This window comes from Callorhinus ursinus, unplaced genomic scaffold, assembly GCF_003265705.2.
Source record: "Callorhinus ursinus isolate GAN/ISIS: 27379988/994484 unplaced genomic scaffold, GSC_fseal_2.0 scaffold18, whole genome shotgun sequence".
NCBI classification, from domain to species: Eukaryota; Metazoa; Chordata; class Mammalia; order Carnivora; family Otariidae; genus Callorhinus; species Callorhinus ursinus.
The window spans coordinates 11,480,390-11,494,853 of NW_027397080.1; the positions used below are offsets into that span (position 1 = coordinate 11,480,390).

Genomic DNA, 14,464 nt, shown 5'->3' on the forward strand with positions numbered 1-14,464 from the left:
GAACTTTACTGTGGCGTCCTCAGCCCAAGCAAATGGAGGGGGATCATCCTGAAGTTTGTTTCACATGGGAGGTAGTGACAGGTACCTGTACCCCCAGGAGAGAGCACCTCCCTGGTCTCCAGGATGTGCAGGGCCCCTTGGGACCAGTATCTTCTCTCACCTCCCTGGTGACAGACACAGGAAACCCAATCTAGCCCCTCCAGCAACTCCTTTTCCAAGTTCTACATTGACTGTCTTCCTTAGGGTGACATGTTTTTCTTTAGTTATCTTAATACTACTAATCAGGCCACAGCCAAGCTCTGCTAGTTCCTTCTGCTCCTGGTATAATTACCATCATTATCATTATCATCCCTACAGTTTACGAAGGCACTATGTTGCATGCTTTATGTATATTATTCCCTATAATATTATAGATATTATAATGTTTTTATTAATATACAATGATATAATACATTATATAATACAATAGCCTTGTAAGGCAGGTGTTATCTTTCCGCAACGGAGGTGGAGAAGCCATTGCACAGAGAGGAAATAATTTGTTCAAGACCACACAGCTAGTAAGGGACAGAGGTGGGCTATAAATCCACGTGTGTTTGACTCAAAACTCCATGTACTTACCACTGCCCAATACTCTCTTTGTACAAATCAACCCTGTTTAATAGAATAACTCTTGAATTTGGGGATGCCTTCTCTTGTCTGTCTGTATCTATCATCTTCAGCTACTCCAAAGCCTATATCTGAGACAGGAAGTGAAGCCAACCAACTGGCCAGGCCTGAATCCTGGCAATATAGTAACAATGACACAGAAGCTGAGGTCACCTCATGCCATGGAGCAGTGTAATGATGGGCACTGGGGTCTTGTTTGAATGTGCTCAAATACTCGTGTTCCAGTGGTTGTCTTTTGTACCAGGGAAATGTGTTGGCCCTGATTTCATCTCCATCCCATGTACCTGGTATTTCTCTTTCTTTCTCCCAAGTGCACTGCCCAACGAATGAGCTTCTGACAGATTCCACAGGTGTGATCCTGAGTCAGAGCTACCCAGGAAGCTATCCCCAGTTCCAGACCTGCTCTTGGCTGGTGAGAGTGCAGCCGGACTACAACATCTCCCTCACAGTGGAATACTTTCTCAGTGAGAAGCAGTATGATGAGTTTGAGATCTTTGATGGTAAGTCAGTCAAATGTTGAATAGTTGCCTGCTTGCAGATGGCACAGATTTGCCTCAAAACCCTAGGGATCTGTGCTATTACTTCTCCCATTAGAGCTTTCCAGAGGCTCCATGCAACATCTTTCTCTACCACAGAAACCCCAGTACCACGGGAGCTGGTGGATTGTATGGCCCACGGGGCAGGGATTCTTGTGTTTCCGCCTAGTCCTACTACAGAATCCTTTCTTACTCCAGCACCCACTCAAAGCTGGCACCTTGAATGTCACCCAGTAAATGGATCAGAGCAGTATTCCCACGTGAAGAGTATGCCACTGAAACTCAAAGGGGTCTACCAAACATTGCACTTCTTTCTTTGTAGTAGAAGGGAAAAGGCGCACTAACTTCCTCTTTAATTTGGAGAGAATGTTTCAGCGTGTCCTCAAGTCACTGGGGAAATTTTACCTGCCTCTTTGTAGGACTTAATTTTACCCTCTGGAGCCATGTTTGTCTTACAAAAGCTTCTACACTAATTGTCCCTTCTGGCTCCTCAGAGGCAATTAATACGATGTCTTCATAGAGAGAACCAATATGCTATATTCTGCAGCATGTCCAGATGGGCCACATCTTTTCATAGTATATTCTGACAGTGAGCAGGAGAATTAACAGAGCTCTGGGGCAAGACCGTGAATGTATACTGTTGTCTATCTCACGTGAATGCAAATTGCTTATGATCCTCCTTTCTGGTGGGTCTGGAAAGAGCACGTTGCTAGATCAATACCTGCATTTCATGCAACCAAGGCTGTGTTAATCTGCTCTAATGAAGATACTACATCTGGCATAGCTACTGCAATCGAGGGCTACCACTTGGTTAAGTCGGTACCGTGAGATGGACCTGGGCCAGGACTCCATTCATTGCCAGCTCCAACCTCAGACACTTCTGTTCTAACAGAGGGGCCATGATAACGCTTTGGGTACCCAGGTATCAGCATCAATTCACACTATGTATCCAAAATCTTGGGAATACCTGGACATTCCCCTTTTTCCACTATTCAGTTGCCTGAGGAAATAGCAGTAGGTTTTTTGGGCAAGGACTGGGAGAATCACTACTATATACAATTGATGTCATTTTGTTGGGTCCTTTTTCATGGGAACCCAGTCTCTCCTTCAGCCAAAGTGTTCTGGAATAAGATGGAACCTGGCTCAAGTCTCCAAACTGGGTGAGGGGTTGCAACTTTCCATTGGGGTCCGCTTTCCTCACTGTTTTGACTATATGTTCATGATTTTTTTTCATATATTCATACATTGGGGGGCTTCCCATCTATCTTGCCCTTAGGAATATCATGTTCTGTGAGACATCGCCATAGATCCTACAGGTTAGGCCCTCCCAGCTACCATTCCAACCTTGCTGCCCATGTTAGTAGTTATGCTAGTCTCACTTCCGATTGTTAAGTGCCTCCACCTGGCCCCTGTATTCTAGAATCTTCTCATCCCCATCAACACTAGGAAGCCGAGTTCTCTGAGAGTATCTCCTTCCATCAGTTTAGGCTTCAGAGGACAGCTATTACTCAGGTTGTCAATGATGCTGGTGCTCACCCCCTCCACCAGTGTGTTCCTTGTTGCTTTAGGAAATGGAGTGTCCCCCAGGTCCTCCTGAGGGACATGGTCAGCTAATGGGCGTCCTGGTCTGATGTGGTAGACCTATTCTGGCATGCCACTTCTCTGAGCCTTCTGACCCCTTCCTTCATAGTTTGTCACAGCAGTTCAGTGGTCCATTACCTTTGCCAAGCTTCCACGAGCTGTCTCAGTAGATATCAGAACCATCACTCAGGGCTATTTCCAAGGTAATAAATCCTGTTATGGATTATCGAGCTTTATACTCTGCCTCCCTTGAACCAGCCACCTTAGGATGCACTCCCAGGCATTAAAGGTAGGAAAATAGAAGAGGGAGGGCTTTCTGGAAGAACCTTGGAAAGGAATATTGAGGAACTGTGTTATGTATGACATTGAGATATGATGTTTGACTATAGTTTTATTGCTATATATTCATTCAGTACATAGTTTTTCTATATGACAAGCACTGAGCTATTTTTAGTATGCATGTGAGAAGTAGGTGGCAAGGTAGAAGTTCCCAGTTTGCAAACCAGCTCTCTCATTAACCAGCTGTTTGGCCTTGGCAAGTCCCAAGATGGCAAATAGATTTCATCTCACCTGACAACTCCTATAGGTTGACAGTGACATCCGGGAGCATTGCTTTAGGGCTCCAGAGGAAAGAACACCCAGCGCAGTGCCTAGAGATGCAGAGAAAGGACAGAATTACAGACCATTGCACTGACCCTGACCATCTCAGCCTAGTGTCATCTCTTGAGGAGGAGAAGTGGGAGGTGATTACATTCGAGGTATCGAACCAAGGAACCTAATCTCTTGCAGCTGTGCTAGTCTGTAACCCTGTGTCCTGTACTCTTGCCCAGGTCCCTCCGGACAGAGTCCTCTGCTGAAAGCCCTCAGTGGGAATTACTCAGCCCCCCTGATTGTCACCAGCTCGAGCAACTCTGTGTACCTGCGCTGGTCGTCTGACCACGCCTACAACCGGAAGGGCTTTAAGATTCGGTATTCAGGTGAGTAAAACATAAGGACACATGAGAAGGGCCACAGCCCCTGAGCCTCTGAATTTGCTTACCCCAAACACCCAAGTAAGCCATGGGCCATATCCCCATCAGTGGCGGAGGCCCTCCATGACGACTGGCAGCCTCTCTCCTCTGAACCTCTCTCTCACTGAACCTCTCTCACTACAGTGGCACGAGTGTCCCTGACGGTCTCTACCTCCCCCCTTCTGCTCCTTTCCCCGCTTTAAGCTCTTCCCTCTCCTCTGCTCCTACTGCCAGCCTATCGTGTCTTTTGGATAAGTTTATTATATGTCCTCTGATAATGCCTCTAAGGTGATCCCATCCCCAACACTGTTGAAATGTTAATACAAGTTCCTTAAACCTGAGGAGCCCTAAGACGTGGGTCTCCAGGTGGGAAGTGTTGGACAGGCAGCAAAGGATGGCCTATATTTTAAGTCCAGGGGCCTCTCTATTGCTCTGCCCGCCGTAACTCCCGGGCAGAGGCAGACCCAGGGCCATGCCAGGCAGGCGGTTGACCGGGCCGCAGTCTACAAGAAACACAGAAAGATGCCTGGAAATGTAAGGAGATGGGAAAAAATGGCATTTATCTGAACACCCATCATGGGGATCACTGTCTGTGGTTGGAAAGAAAACTTGATAAGCAGCCTGGTGCCCATTTTGAAGGGGAGTAGGTCCGCAAACCAGCTGGGCTCTGCAAGCATGGAAGCGGAGAGGAATTACTGAAGACTGTGAGGCGTTCTGGGAGATGAGGTTGAGGGGCGCCTGGAAAGAAGACCTTTACTACCTCAGAGTCCATGTTCTCTGCAAACTGAACCCCAAATCCCTTTCCCCCATGCACACAAGGGGAAGGGTGGCTTCACGACCCCCAGGGGCAGTGATCAGCTCTGTCACAAACTAGCTGAATGATTATTAGACAAGTCACTCACCCTCTCCAGGCTTCGGTGTCCTTGGGATGAAAGAGAAACCTTACAGCAGCTGTCGGGGAGGTTCCGGCAGCTTCTGGGGGGTTCCTGGCAGCTGCTGTCATGAGGGAGATACAACAGTGTGATGGTCGCTACACGAGGAACTAGAAACCACCAGGAGTTGCCCTTTCCTTGATGTTTTGAAAGACTGATCGCGTTTGGGGGTAATGAGTCAGTCATAACTGGAATACCTATTCACAGAAAGTTGATTCATTACATGGTGAAACCATTAGAACTTAATGAAAATACAGTAGACTTGTGTACTTTGCCCATGCAGCTGTCACTATGACTCAGGATATTTTATAACTGAGACTCTTATTCTGACTGAGGTAAACACAGAGATAGATTGATGCAGGGGGCAAAGCAGGAGCCAGGAAACACATCTGGCATGGAAGGGAGGTCTTTAAAACACCGTTCACCAGCAGAGGGATGTGATCACCAAATAGGAGGCCAGAGGACCTCACCTTGGGATCTTCATCCTCGCCTGCCACATGCCTGCGTGGCAGACTGAGCCGGGGATTCTTCGAGCGAACAGAAGTACATGTTCAGAGTGTTCCTCCGGTCACCCCCATTCCCGGCCTCACAGAGCATCCCCTGGGGATCCCTGGCAGGAGTCTTTAGGGTCAGCCCCCTGAGGCTGAGATTTTTGCCTGTGTTCTTCACTGGTATTCCCGGCACTTAGAACACCTCCTGGCACATAATAGACCCTCCATGTCTATTTGTCACATAAACGAATGAAATCAGTTGAAGCCATACACCGAGGGGAAAATAGGAGTGTGGATGTGTGTCCTGGATTGCCATGCTCCCTCTCCCCCAACCCCCTACAACAGAAAGGAAAAGGGCCATTTATTGAGCACCAGGTGTCCTGCACGAGGCTGGGGGGCTTTACAAACACAATCCCATTTAAATTGTCCAAAAACCTATGAGGTGGGCGTTTCCAATCCCGATACACAGGGGAGGAAAGGGGACCTCAAAGAACTTCAGGGATGTGTCCCATGTCACAGACACGGAAAGGTCAGATCCAGGAGCCCACAGTCCACACCCCTGCAGTCACACTTTTGTGGAGCCAGCCACCACCCCATGCCCCCGGCGGGGTTTGGTTCCTGCGCCTCTTTGGGAGCTGACAGGTTTCAAGACCCTGAGCGCAGCAGCTTGAGCAGCACTGCGTCTGGGCCACGAAGGGGATCCAGTGTTTCACGGCTTTTCTCCTCTTTTCTTTGGCTTTTACTACACTGATCAGCTGTTTTTCAGTATCAACCACTCAGACCTCCCTAAATAACAGTGGACCCAACAGTGGCAGAGACAAGGCAACGGGGCGGGGGAGGGGGCCATGCAGGAAATCGCACATCTTCCTGCTTGCCTGTGGTCCCCTGAGCCTCATCCTGTCGTCCAGCTCCCTACTGCAGCCTGCCCAGGGCTCCACTCCACGGCTTCCTTCTGGGCCAGCCCAGCACCCAGCCCGGAGGCTCCGTCCACTTCGGATGCAACGCCGGCTACCGCTTGGTGGGACACAGCATGGCCATTTGTACCCGGCACCCCCAGGGCTACTACCTGTGGAGCGAGGCCATTCCTCTCTGTCAAGGTGAGGAGCACTTGGAAAGGGGGTGACAGGTGGCTCGGATCCTCCTCACCTCTTGGGTTCATCCCAGGACCAATCACTTCCAAATGTGGGTGTCCTCATTGATAATTAATTCATTCTTTCAGCGAGCATATATTGAGGATCTGTAATATCTCGAGCCCTGGGGATATACAGGTGCATAAAACAGCCTCAGTGTTTTCAGAGCAAGGAGGGAGATGGATATGTAGCCACATAAATGCAGAATGGCAGAGGAAGGAAGTGCTGTATCAGGAGTACAGTGTTGTGGGAGCCCAGGGCTAAGATGGGACCTACCTCCTCCCAGACAGCTAGGGAGGGCTCCCCTCTTCTGGGCTCGGGCTCATAGAGCAAGTGGGATTTGGGGCCAGGCATTGGCAAGGAAAACATTCTAGGCAACAGCAAGAGCATTTGCAGAACCACGGACTGGAGAGAGACCACAAGATATGCAGAACAGCTTGGGCTGGCGGAAGCCCTAGGTCAGAGGAGGCGAGGGGCAGAGGGGACCAGGAAGCAACAGAGGCTCACCGTACTCATTGCCCGCAATCAAGCCCATGATCTCTACAAGGTGTTTGCATGCATTGCCTTTCATAATTGACGGCATTTGTTTTCCCTTAAAGTAACATAATTCAGACTAGAGATCTGGGGGGGAAAAAAACTATAGATAATGCAAAGGGTTGCTGGAGAGGAGGTGGGTGGGGCAGGAGAGGGGGGTGGGTTAAATGGTTGATGGGGATTAAGGAGGGCAGATGTTGTGATGAGCACAGGGTGTTGCATGTCTGTGATGAATCAGTAAACCCTACACCTGAAACTAATAGTACACTGTATGTTAACCAACTGGAATTTAAATAAAAACTTGGCAGAAGAAAAATGACCTATAATCCCATCAACTGAGATCACTGGGTAACGTTTCAGCACATTTCCTTTCATCTTTTATATATTGTTTACAAAAATGGCATCCTCGGTGTACAAAGCTCTTAATATTTTCTTAACATCTGTCACATAATTAAATACACTTCCTCATCACTATTTCCAGTAGTTGCATACCATTATGGAAAAACTGTCACATGCTTAAGTATCGTCCTGTTGTTGGTCATTTGAATTTCTCTATTTTTTGCTACTGTAAACACTGCTGCTGTTAAAATCCTTATAATTCCATCATTATGAACATCCACATTTATTTCTTTAAAATAAATTCCCAGAAATGGGATTGTTGAACCATAACCTATGCAAAATCTACAGCTCTTGACACTCACTGCCCTCCAGGACATTTGTCTTCACTTAACTTCCACCAGCATGTGAAAGTAATCTTTTCTCCCACATTCACAACATTGTGTACTGCATTAAAAAAAAGAAAAGGAAAACTTTGCTGATGATACAGACAAAAGCAAGAAATCACGCTGATGTTTGATTTTCTTGTTCTTTGATTCCCAGTGTGGTGACAGACTGTTTAGTGACGTCTGTCATCTCTGACCCTCACAACCTTCTCACCTCTGCCTGAGCTTCCTCAAACAATGTGTCATTAGCATTCTGTTTGATGCCCTAAGAATAGGTCCCAGAGAACAGACTGATCACAAATGGCAAATGTCATTTGGCTTTGGTCTCTGTGTCTCTAACTGTATCAACACAGACAAGTCTTTCTTCCAAAGCTCCAGTTGGAAACCACCATGCCTCTCATCTCTGTTTTCTTTTGTAACTTCCCAAAACTAAGCCCCTCTAGGCTTCTCTGTACTCATCCCCATACTAGTTTGTACCAGACCCAGCCCCAAGCTTACCACTGATGCCATTCCACTCAGCCATTCCCCCTGAGTTCTCTGGAATCCCGGTTCCATGGCCAGCCAGCATACACCCTTGGTCACTACCCAGAAGGCTGTCTTCACTTCCTTCCTCCACAGAGACTGGCTCTGCTCTAAGAACATGAATGCTGGGGCCCTTTCAAGTAGAGGGTCCCCATAACCCAGGGCCACAAAAGTCCCGGCATTCTTCCAATTCCATATTGCTTCTTCCAAACCATGACTTTCCACCAACAAATGTATCTCATTAGAGATCCTGTGCCTTCTAATGCTTTCTCTCTCCTTCCCCAGCCCGTTCTTTTGCTACATATTCTCTCCCTCAGAGATCTCATTCCACCACCACCTTCAAATACTTGGATTCTGTCCCCTCCTCTCCTACCCACAGAAAGTGCCCCTCTTATCTTGGGGTTTGGGGACTCTTCTGGCATGGAGATCAGGAGACAGGCTTTTAGTGTTTCGGGCTGGGAAGGTATTCTCTGTCCTCTTAGTTATCTGCATGGAAGAGCTGGGCCAAAAGCTAGAGAACAGTCTGCTGTCCACTTCCTTCACCTGCTGTCTCCAGATTGACTGACTCCTCATACAAAATATCAGTAGGGATCTAAGTATTTCTTCAAAAAAAATCCAAGGAAGCAAGGCAGTTCATTGATCACAATTTGACTACCCTAGTACCACCAAAGGAGCTTACAGCCTTGCTGTTTAGGTACTAAAAGAGCATCATATTCAAATACTCCTCATTTCTTTATTCCACATTTTCTCCTCAGTTCCTCCTTATTTATTCATTCCTTCCGTTTTCCCGTCTTTAAAACCTTCTTCCATCTTGATATCCCAATCCATTTCCCTCTGATGAGTCTATCCTTCCCTATATCATAATGAAGCCCTGGCCCTGTGTCTCTTCTGGGTTCCAGGAGCATGGAGGATCATTATTGGCCAGTGTGGATGGGCACTTCGTCTGCTTGAGCTGGCACTGAATGAGGGAGGTCTGAGCTCTAGATGAGTTGCAGAGGTGGGGGGTAGATGAGGGAAAACAGTGGGAAACCTGATTAATTCCCCTCTGTCTGTACTAGCTCCTGAACTGTCAAAGGGCAAACGTGGTTTGTAAGTATTAATTTCTTTCAAAGACAACACGAGCTACTCCTGCCTAAGTAATGTGTGTTCCTCCAATAAACATAGTGTCGACCCTACTCCTTATAATAACCATGGCCATGTGCTGCATACCTGTGTCTCCTGAGCTGTCACCTTGAAATTCCTTTTCTTTATACTCCTGTATTAGCACTACCATTTTTTATATTTTTTATATCCCGTATCCTCCCCTTTCTTGGTTTTTACCCCCTTTTTGCTGGAGCATAGCCTTGAGTAAATTCCTCATAAAGGGTTCATGAAAAGGAAATTCCCTGAGTCTTTAAATGTCTGAAAATATCTTTACTTTTGCCCTCCTATGTGCTTGGTAGGTTGACCAGGTAAAATTCTAGGTTACAGATCACTTCCTTCAGAAATTTGTTCCATTATCTTTGGATATCCATTGCTGCTGATTGGACGTGTGATGCCAGTCTGATTCTCATTCCTTCACGGGAATGTCCTATGTTTTTCTCTCTCTCTGGGAACTTGTAGGAACTTGTCTTTCATCTTCTGAAATTCCATGATGATGCATCTAAGAATGGTTCTCTCTGCATCCCTTTGGCTCCCTTTCAATCTGAAGACTTGTGTCTTTTCAGCTCTGGGAAATTCTCCTCTGTGACCTCTGTTCCATCTTTCTGGAACTCTAACCTGCTGGGTGTTGGACCTCCTGGATGTTGGCCTCCCGTGTTTTCAGTCCTTTTTTCTCATTTTCAGTTTCTGTCTTTTTGATCTCTCTTCTGGGAAATTCCCTTTACTTTTAATCTCCAGCCCTTCTATCTAATACTTATTTTAGCAATCATATTTTTAAGAGCTCTTAAGAGAGCTTTTCCTTGTTCTGTTGTTGTTGTTGTTTTTTCAAAGCCCTCTGTTCTCATTTTATGAATACAATATGTCACCCTAACTTTCTCAAAATATTACTAATCAAAAGTTTAAAGCTTATGTATCTTCTATTTTCTGGGTTAGCTCTGTTTCCTAAAAGAGAACTTTATTTCTATTTTTGTCTATTTTTAATCTTATCTTTGTTTATGTCTTTCATGCTACTGGTTTTCTTCATATGTACAGTGATCTCTGATTAATCCTATTTTAAAGGAAAGGCAAGGCTGATTTTTCCAGGGAGCAGATGTGGGTTACCTTTGTTGTGATTATATACAGGTATCATTCCCTACTAGGTCTCCCATGTGAATAAGAAGTTGAGTTGAGTATGTAGCACAGATGAGCAGGCAGAGGGGCAACCTTTAGGCTGAGAGCTCTTAAATCCTAGAATTAGAAGAGCTTCACTTTGGGATGCCATCTCACACCTGAGCAGCCCTGATTCTCTCAAGGGAGCTCCTTTTATTTTTTTTCTTAAGTGGGAAAGAAAACCCTCTCTATTTTATTTGGGGAATAGATGCATGAATGCCTCTACACTGTATTTGTGGGAAAGGAGGGAGGAGAACTGGTCTCACACTATAGCTCCCTCATATACTTTAAGCTGCAGCTTCTCAGCTCCACTTAATCTATCAACACACTTCGATCTGCATTCTATCTTCCAAAGTTTTTTTTTGAAATCTCCTCTGCTGCTGATCCTCCCATTTTGTTTATTGTTATGAGGCCTTTCCACTTTACTAGTCTTTACTATAATTTTATTAGGGCCTTGGGGAAGGAGGAAGATTAAAATACATTCTCAGAATACCATCTTGAAGCAGACATGCTCATGATATTTTTTTTTCTCTTTGCTAGCTCTTTCTTGTGGTCTTCCTGAGGCCCCCAAGAATGGAATGGTGTTTGGCAAAGAGTACACAGTGGGGACCAAGGCTGTGTACAGCTGCAGCGAAGGCTACCACCTCCAGGCAGGTGCCGAGGCCACAGCAGAGTGTCTGGAGACAGGCCTTTGGAGCAACCACAATGTCCCCCCACAGTGTGTCCGTGAGTCCTTGGGCAGCAAGATGGGTATAAGGAGGGGCTGGGTATGTAGTTGAAAAGATTCCTACAGGGAGTGAGCTAAAAACCCAGTAATGAGAAAAAAAGCAGGTACATGGAGACTGAGGATTTGGGAAATAGACAGGTGGATAGTGTCATCTACCAAGTTGGGCTTCCATTTGAAATTGCTCTCAAAGCATTGATAGACCATTGCACCCTGAGATGTTTCCATAAACTATCATAGAACTTAGGAATAAGTTCCTTTTAGAAGGGAAAACTACCAGAACATTTGTGCAAATGTCCTTTGATCACAAAACTCTAAAATGTTTTATATGCATCTGATGAATTACTGAACTCTACATCTGAAACTAATGATGTATTATATGTTGGCTAATTGAATTTAAAGAAAAAAAAATGATGTTAGTTGGGGAAAAAAAACAAAGAAACTCTAAAATGGCAGAGGTTCAGTTCAGCTTTAAGGCCGGAATCACAAACTTGCAGCCTACAGGGCCATATAGAGTTTGAAGATATAGGGTTTTGTACTTTTGATTTGTTTTGTTTTGTTTTGTTTCTTTGGCCTGTGGTATGCTTTATGAAATTTCTGAATTGCCTCCCAACATTTTAAAATTGGGAGAGTTTACATAAAAAAATCCATATTTCTGGATTCTCTTGAAAAATAAAGATCTGACTAAAGAGAAATTACAAGGTTCACGTCTAACAATCAGCACTGATTACCACCTCCCCTTTTTTCTTTTTTCTTTTCTTTTCTTTTCTTTCTTTCTTTCTTTCTTTCTTTCTTTCTTTCTTTCTTTCTTTTCTTTCTTTCCTTCTTTCCTTCTTTCCTTCTTTCTTCCTTTCTGCCTTCCTTCCTTCCTTCCTTCCTTCCTTTCTTTTCTTTTTGGTGGATCTGCCCATCCTAGTTTGTTTCATTCCCCCCCGCCCCCCACCATTCCCAGCCCACTTCATTCATTTAACAAACCTGCCTGGCGACTCAGGATTCTTATTACTGCATTACAGTCTCCCAGTCCCCAGCTCTGGACCCTTTCCAGTGTCTTCCATAATTAATTAATTAATTAATTACTCCTCCTCACTGCTCCTTGTCTCCCTAGCTGTGACCTGTCCTGATGTCAGCAGCATCAGCGTGGAACACGGCCGATGGAGGCTCATCTTTGAGACACAGTACCAGTTCCAGGCCCAGCTGATGCTCATCTGCGACCCTGGCTACTACTACACTGGCCAAAGGGTCATCCGCTGTCAGGCCAATGGCAAATGGAGCCTCGGGAACTCTATGCCCACCTGCCAAAGTAAGCCCAGTAGGGGAGGGTGGGCAAGTTTGGCACAGTGCCTTCCACTTGAACTATACCGTACATGGGGAAGGAGAGAGGAGGGGTATCACCAGGGATGGCAGTGTACCTCTTTTTGAACACTCACCTAGAATCAGGAGCTGGAGAGATGCCTTACTCCTTTAAGGAAGTACTTCTCAGTGTCTTATCATCTCATTAAAAAGTTGCCTTTGTCCAGGTGAGTATCCACTCATTCACGTGTTCAACATTCATGCCAGGTATTGTAGCAGTATGAAGATAAAAGGCTGTGGTTCCTGCCCCAAAGAAGCTTATATTCTGCTGGAGAGGCAGACAAAATAAGGAAGCAATGATAATGGGGTGTGACAAGACCTGTAATGGGAGCATACGTAGAAGGAATGGGCACAGCACAAGGGGTAGGCACCTAAGTGTCTGCCTCTCCTTCTGTATTATTGTTTTTGTTTGTTTCTTCAAGATAGTTTCTAAGGTCAGGGTCCCTAGGAAGCAACTCTGAGAGAGAGGTTTATTAGGGAGTACCCTTAAGATCTCCGCCATCTTGTGTAAGGGAAAGTGAGGAGGCTGTATGGGGAAGATGGCGCAGTTGACCTCTGATGCAGTATCAGTGTGGCCCTCTGCTGACCCCACAGGGAGCTCTGAAGCTGGGATGGTCCTTCAGAACTGCCACAAGTTGGGGCTTGAGGCCTTTATACCTACACACTGACCAAACATTGGGTACAGGATACCCCAGGAAGAAGCATGATCTAGAAGGGAGGACTCTTCAGCTAAAGCAGTCTGAAGAGGGTGAGCAGCTGAGGGTTGTTTGCCAGCAGCTGGGGGAAAAAATCCTCCATCCTAAATGGGGGTCTGAGTGGCCCATCACAGCACCTGCTACAATGGGATATACTCATGATATTGACTTGATCAATAAGGATGTGATAGAGGAGGTGGGTGTTTGTAATGAGGTAGAAGAGAATAACTTGTCAGTGAGGAGTGGAAATTTTGAGACTGGATGGGATAAGAAATTATATCTTCCCTACACCTAAGATTCAAGTCACTATTGTCTTTATATATCCAAGTTTAGACCCCACCATGGAATATAACCATGTGTGTGGCAGAGCAGAAATCATGAGCGTGTTAACAGCTTCATCACAATGAAGGCTCTCACACTTGAGTGCAGCCTTGGCCATTGGGCTTCACCTCCTATATCAGCCAGTGGCTATATGCAGTGCTCTGTTGGGAAGGAGTGGGAGGCTGGAGCTGCTCTCAGCAGAAAGGACAAGGGACTCGGTTGGCAGTGTCCTCCCTGGACACCCAGGGCACCACAGAATCTCAACCTCTAGTGTGGTGGTTCCTAACCAGAGTACCATCTGAACAGCCTGAGGAACTTTTCTTAAAAATGCACATGCCTGGTCCTTATCTCAAGAGATTGTGGGTCATAGATCCAGAATACAGCCTGGACATTTTAGAAGCTCCTTGGGTCCTTCTGGCAATACTTCAGTTGAGAACCACTGCTCCAGTGTAACACCATGCAGGTCACTCCTGTGCCCCCACATTCTGCTCATGAGTCCCAATAAAGTTAAACAGGTCTTATTTTTGTCATTATTCTTACTGCTCAGAAGCAGCACGTGTCCCTCCTCTTGGGGTTGGCTTTTCACTGAGCACTTTGTGATCATTTTAGTCATCTCCTGTGGAGAGCTCCCCATCCCACCCAGCGGGCACCTAATTGGAACACTGTCCGTCTATGGGGCAACGGCCATCTTCTCCTGCAATTCTGGCTACACGCTGGTGGGCTCCAGGGTGCGGGAGTGCATGGCCAATGGGCTCTGGAGTGGCTCCGAAGTTCGCTGCCTTGGTGAGTGACCTCCCCAGACCTATCCTGCCCATTTTTCCCTCCATAAGACAAGTCAGAGCTTTCTAGAGCTGGATCCCAGTCTTTAAAAGCATCATTTTACCTATGGCATAAAATGCTTAATCCAAACACCAGCTCTTGGGCATCCACCATGACTAAGACCCTGAACTTGCTTCTCTTG

At 46.1% G+C, this 14,464-nt stretch overlaps 1 protein-coding gene and 1 long non-coding RNA gene across 6 annotated transcripts in view; one reads left to right on the forward strand and one right to left on the reverse strand.

The window, feature by feature from the left end:
* Positions 1-14,464, forward strand: part of CSMD2 (CUB and Sushi multiple domains 2) — a 598,617-nt gene that overhangs the window by 527,919 nt on the left and 56,234 nt on the right. Inside the window, exons 47-52 of the mRNA XM_073902955.1 lie at positions 978-1,166; positions 3,614-3,760; positions 6,125-6,313; positions 10,954-11,139; positions 12,243-12,437; positions 14,113-14,286. Of these exons, the coding sequence (XP_073759056.1) occupies positions 978-1,166; positions 3,614-3,760; positions 6,125-6,313; positions 10,954-11,139; positions 12,243-12,437; positions 14,113-14,286 (1,080 nt within the window). The remainder of the gene's footprint in view (positions 1-977; positions 1,167-3,613; positions 3,761-6,124; positions 6,314-10,953; positions 11,140-12,242; positions 12,438-14,112; positions 14,287-14,464) is intronic.
* The window catches only part of LOC141374424 (uncharacterized), a 37,014-nt gene that overhangs the window by 12,884 nt on the left and 9,666 nt on the right, over positions 1-14,464 (reverse strand). For 3 of the 5 annotated variants that reach the window (XR_012381299.1, XR_012381295.1, XR_012381297.1), the window contains 4 exons: positions 12,565-12,752; positions 6,283-6,470; positions 4,696-4,789; positions 3,354-3,433 (listed from right to left, as the gene is read on the reverse strand). This is a non-coding gene — a long non-coding RNA (uncharacterized lncRNA). Of the gene's footprint in view, positions 1-3,156; positions 3,434-4,695; positions 4,790-6,282; positions 6,471-12,564; positions 12,756-14,464 lie in introns of those variants that run through there. The other 2 variants (XR_012381296.1, XR_012381298.1) reach the window with 2 other exon arrangements.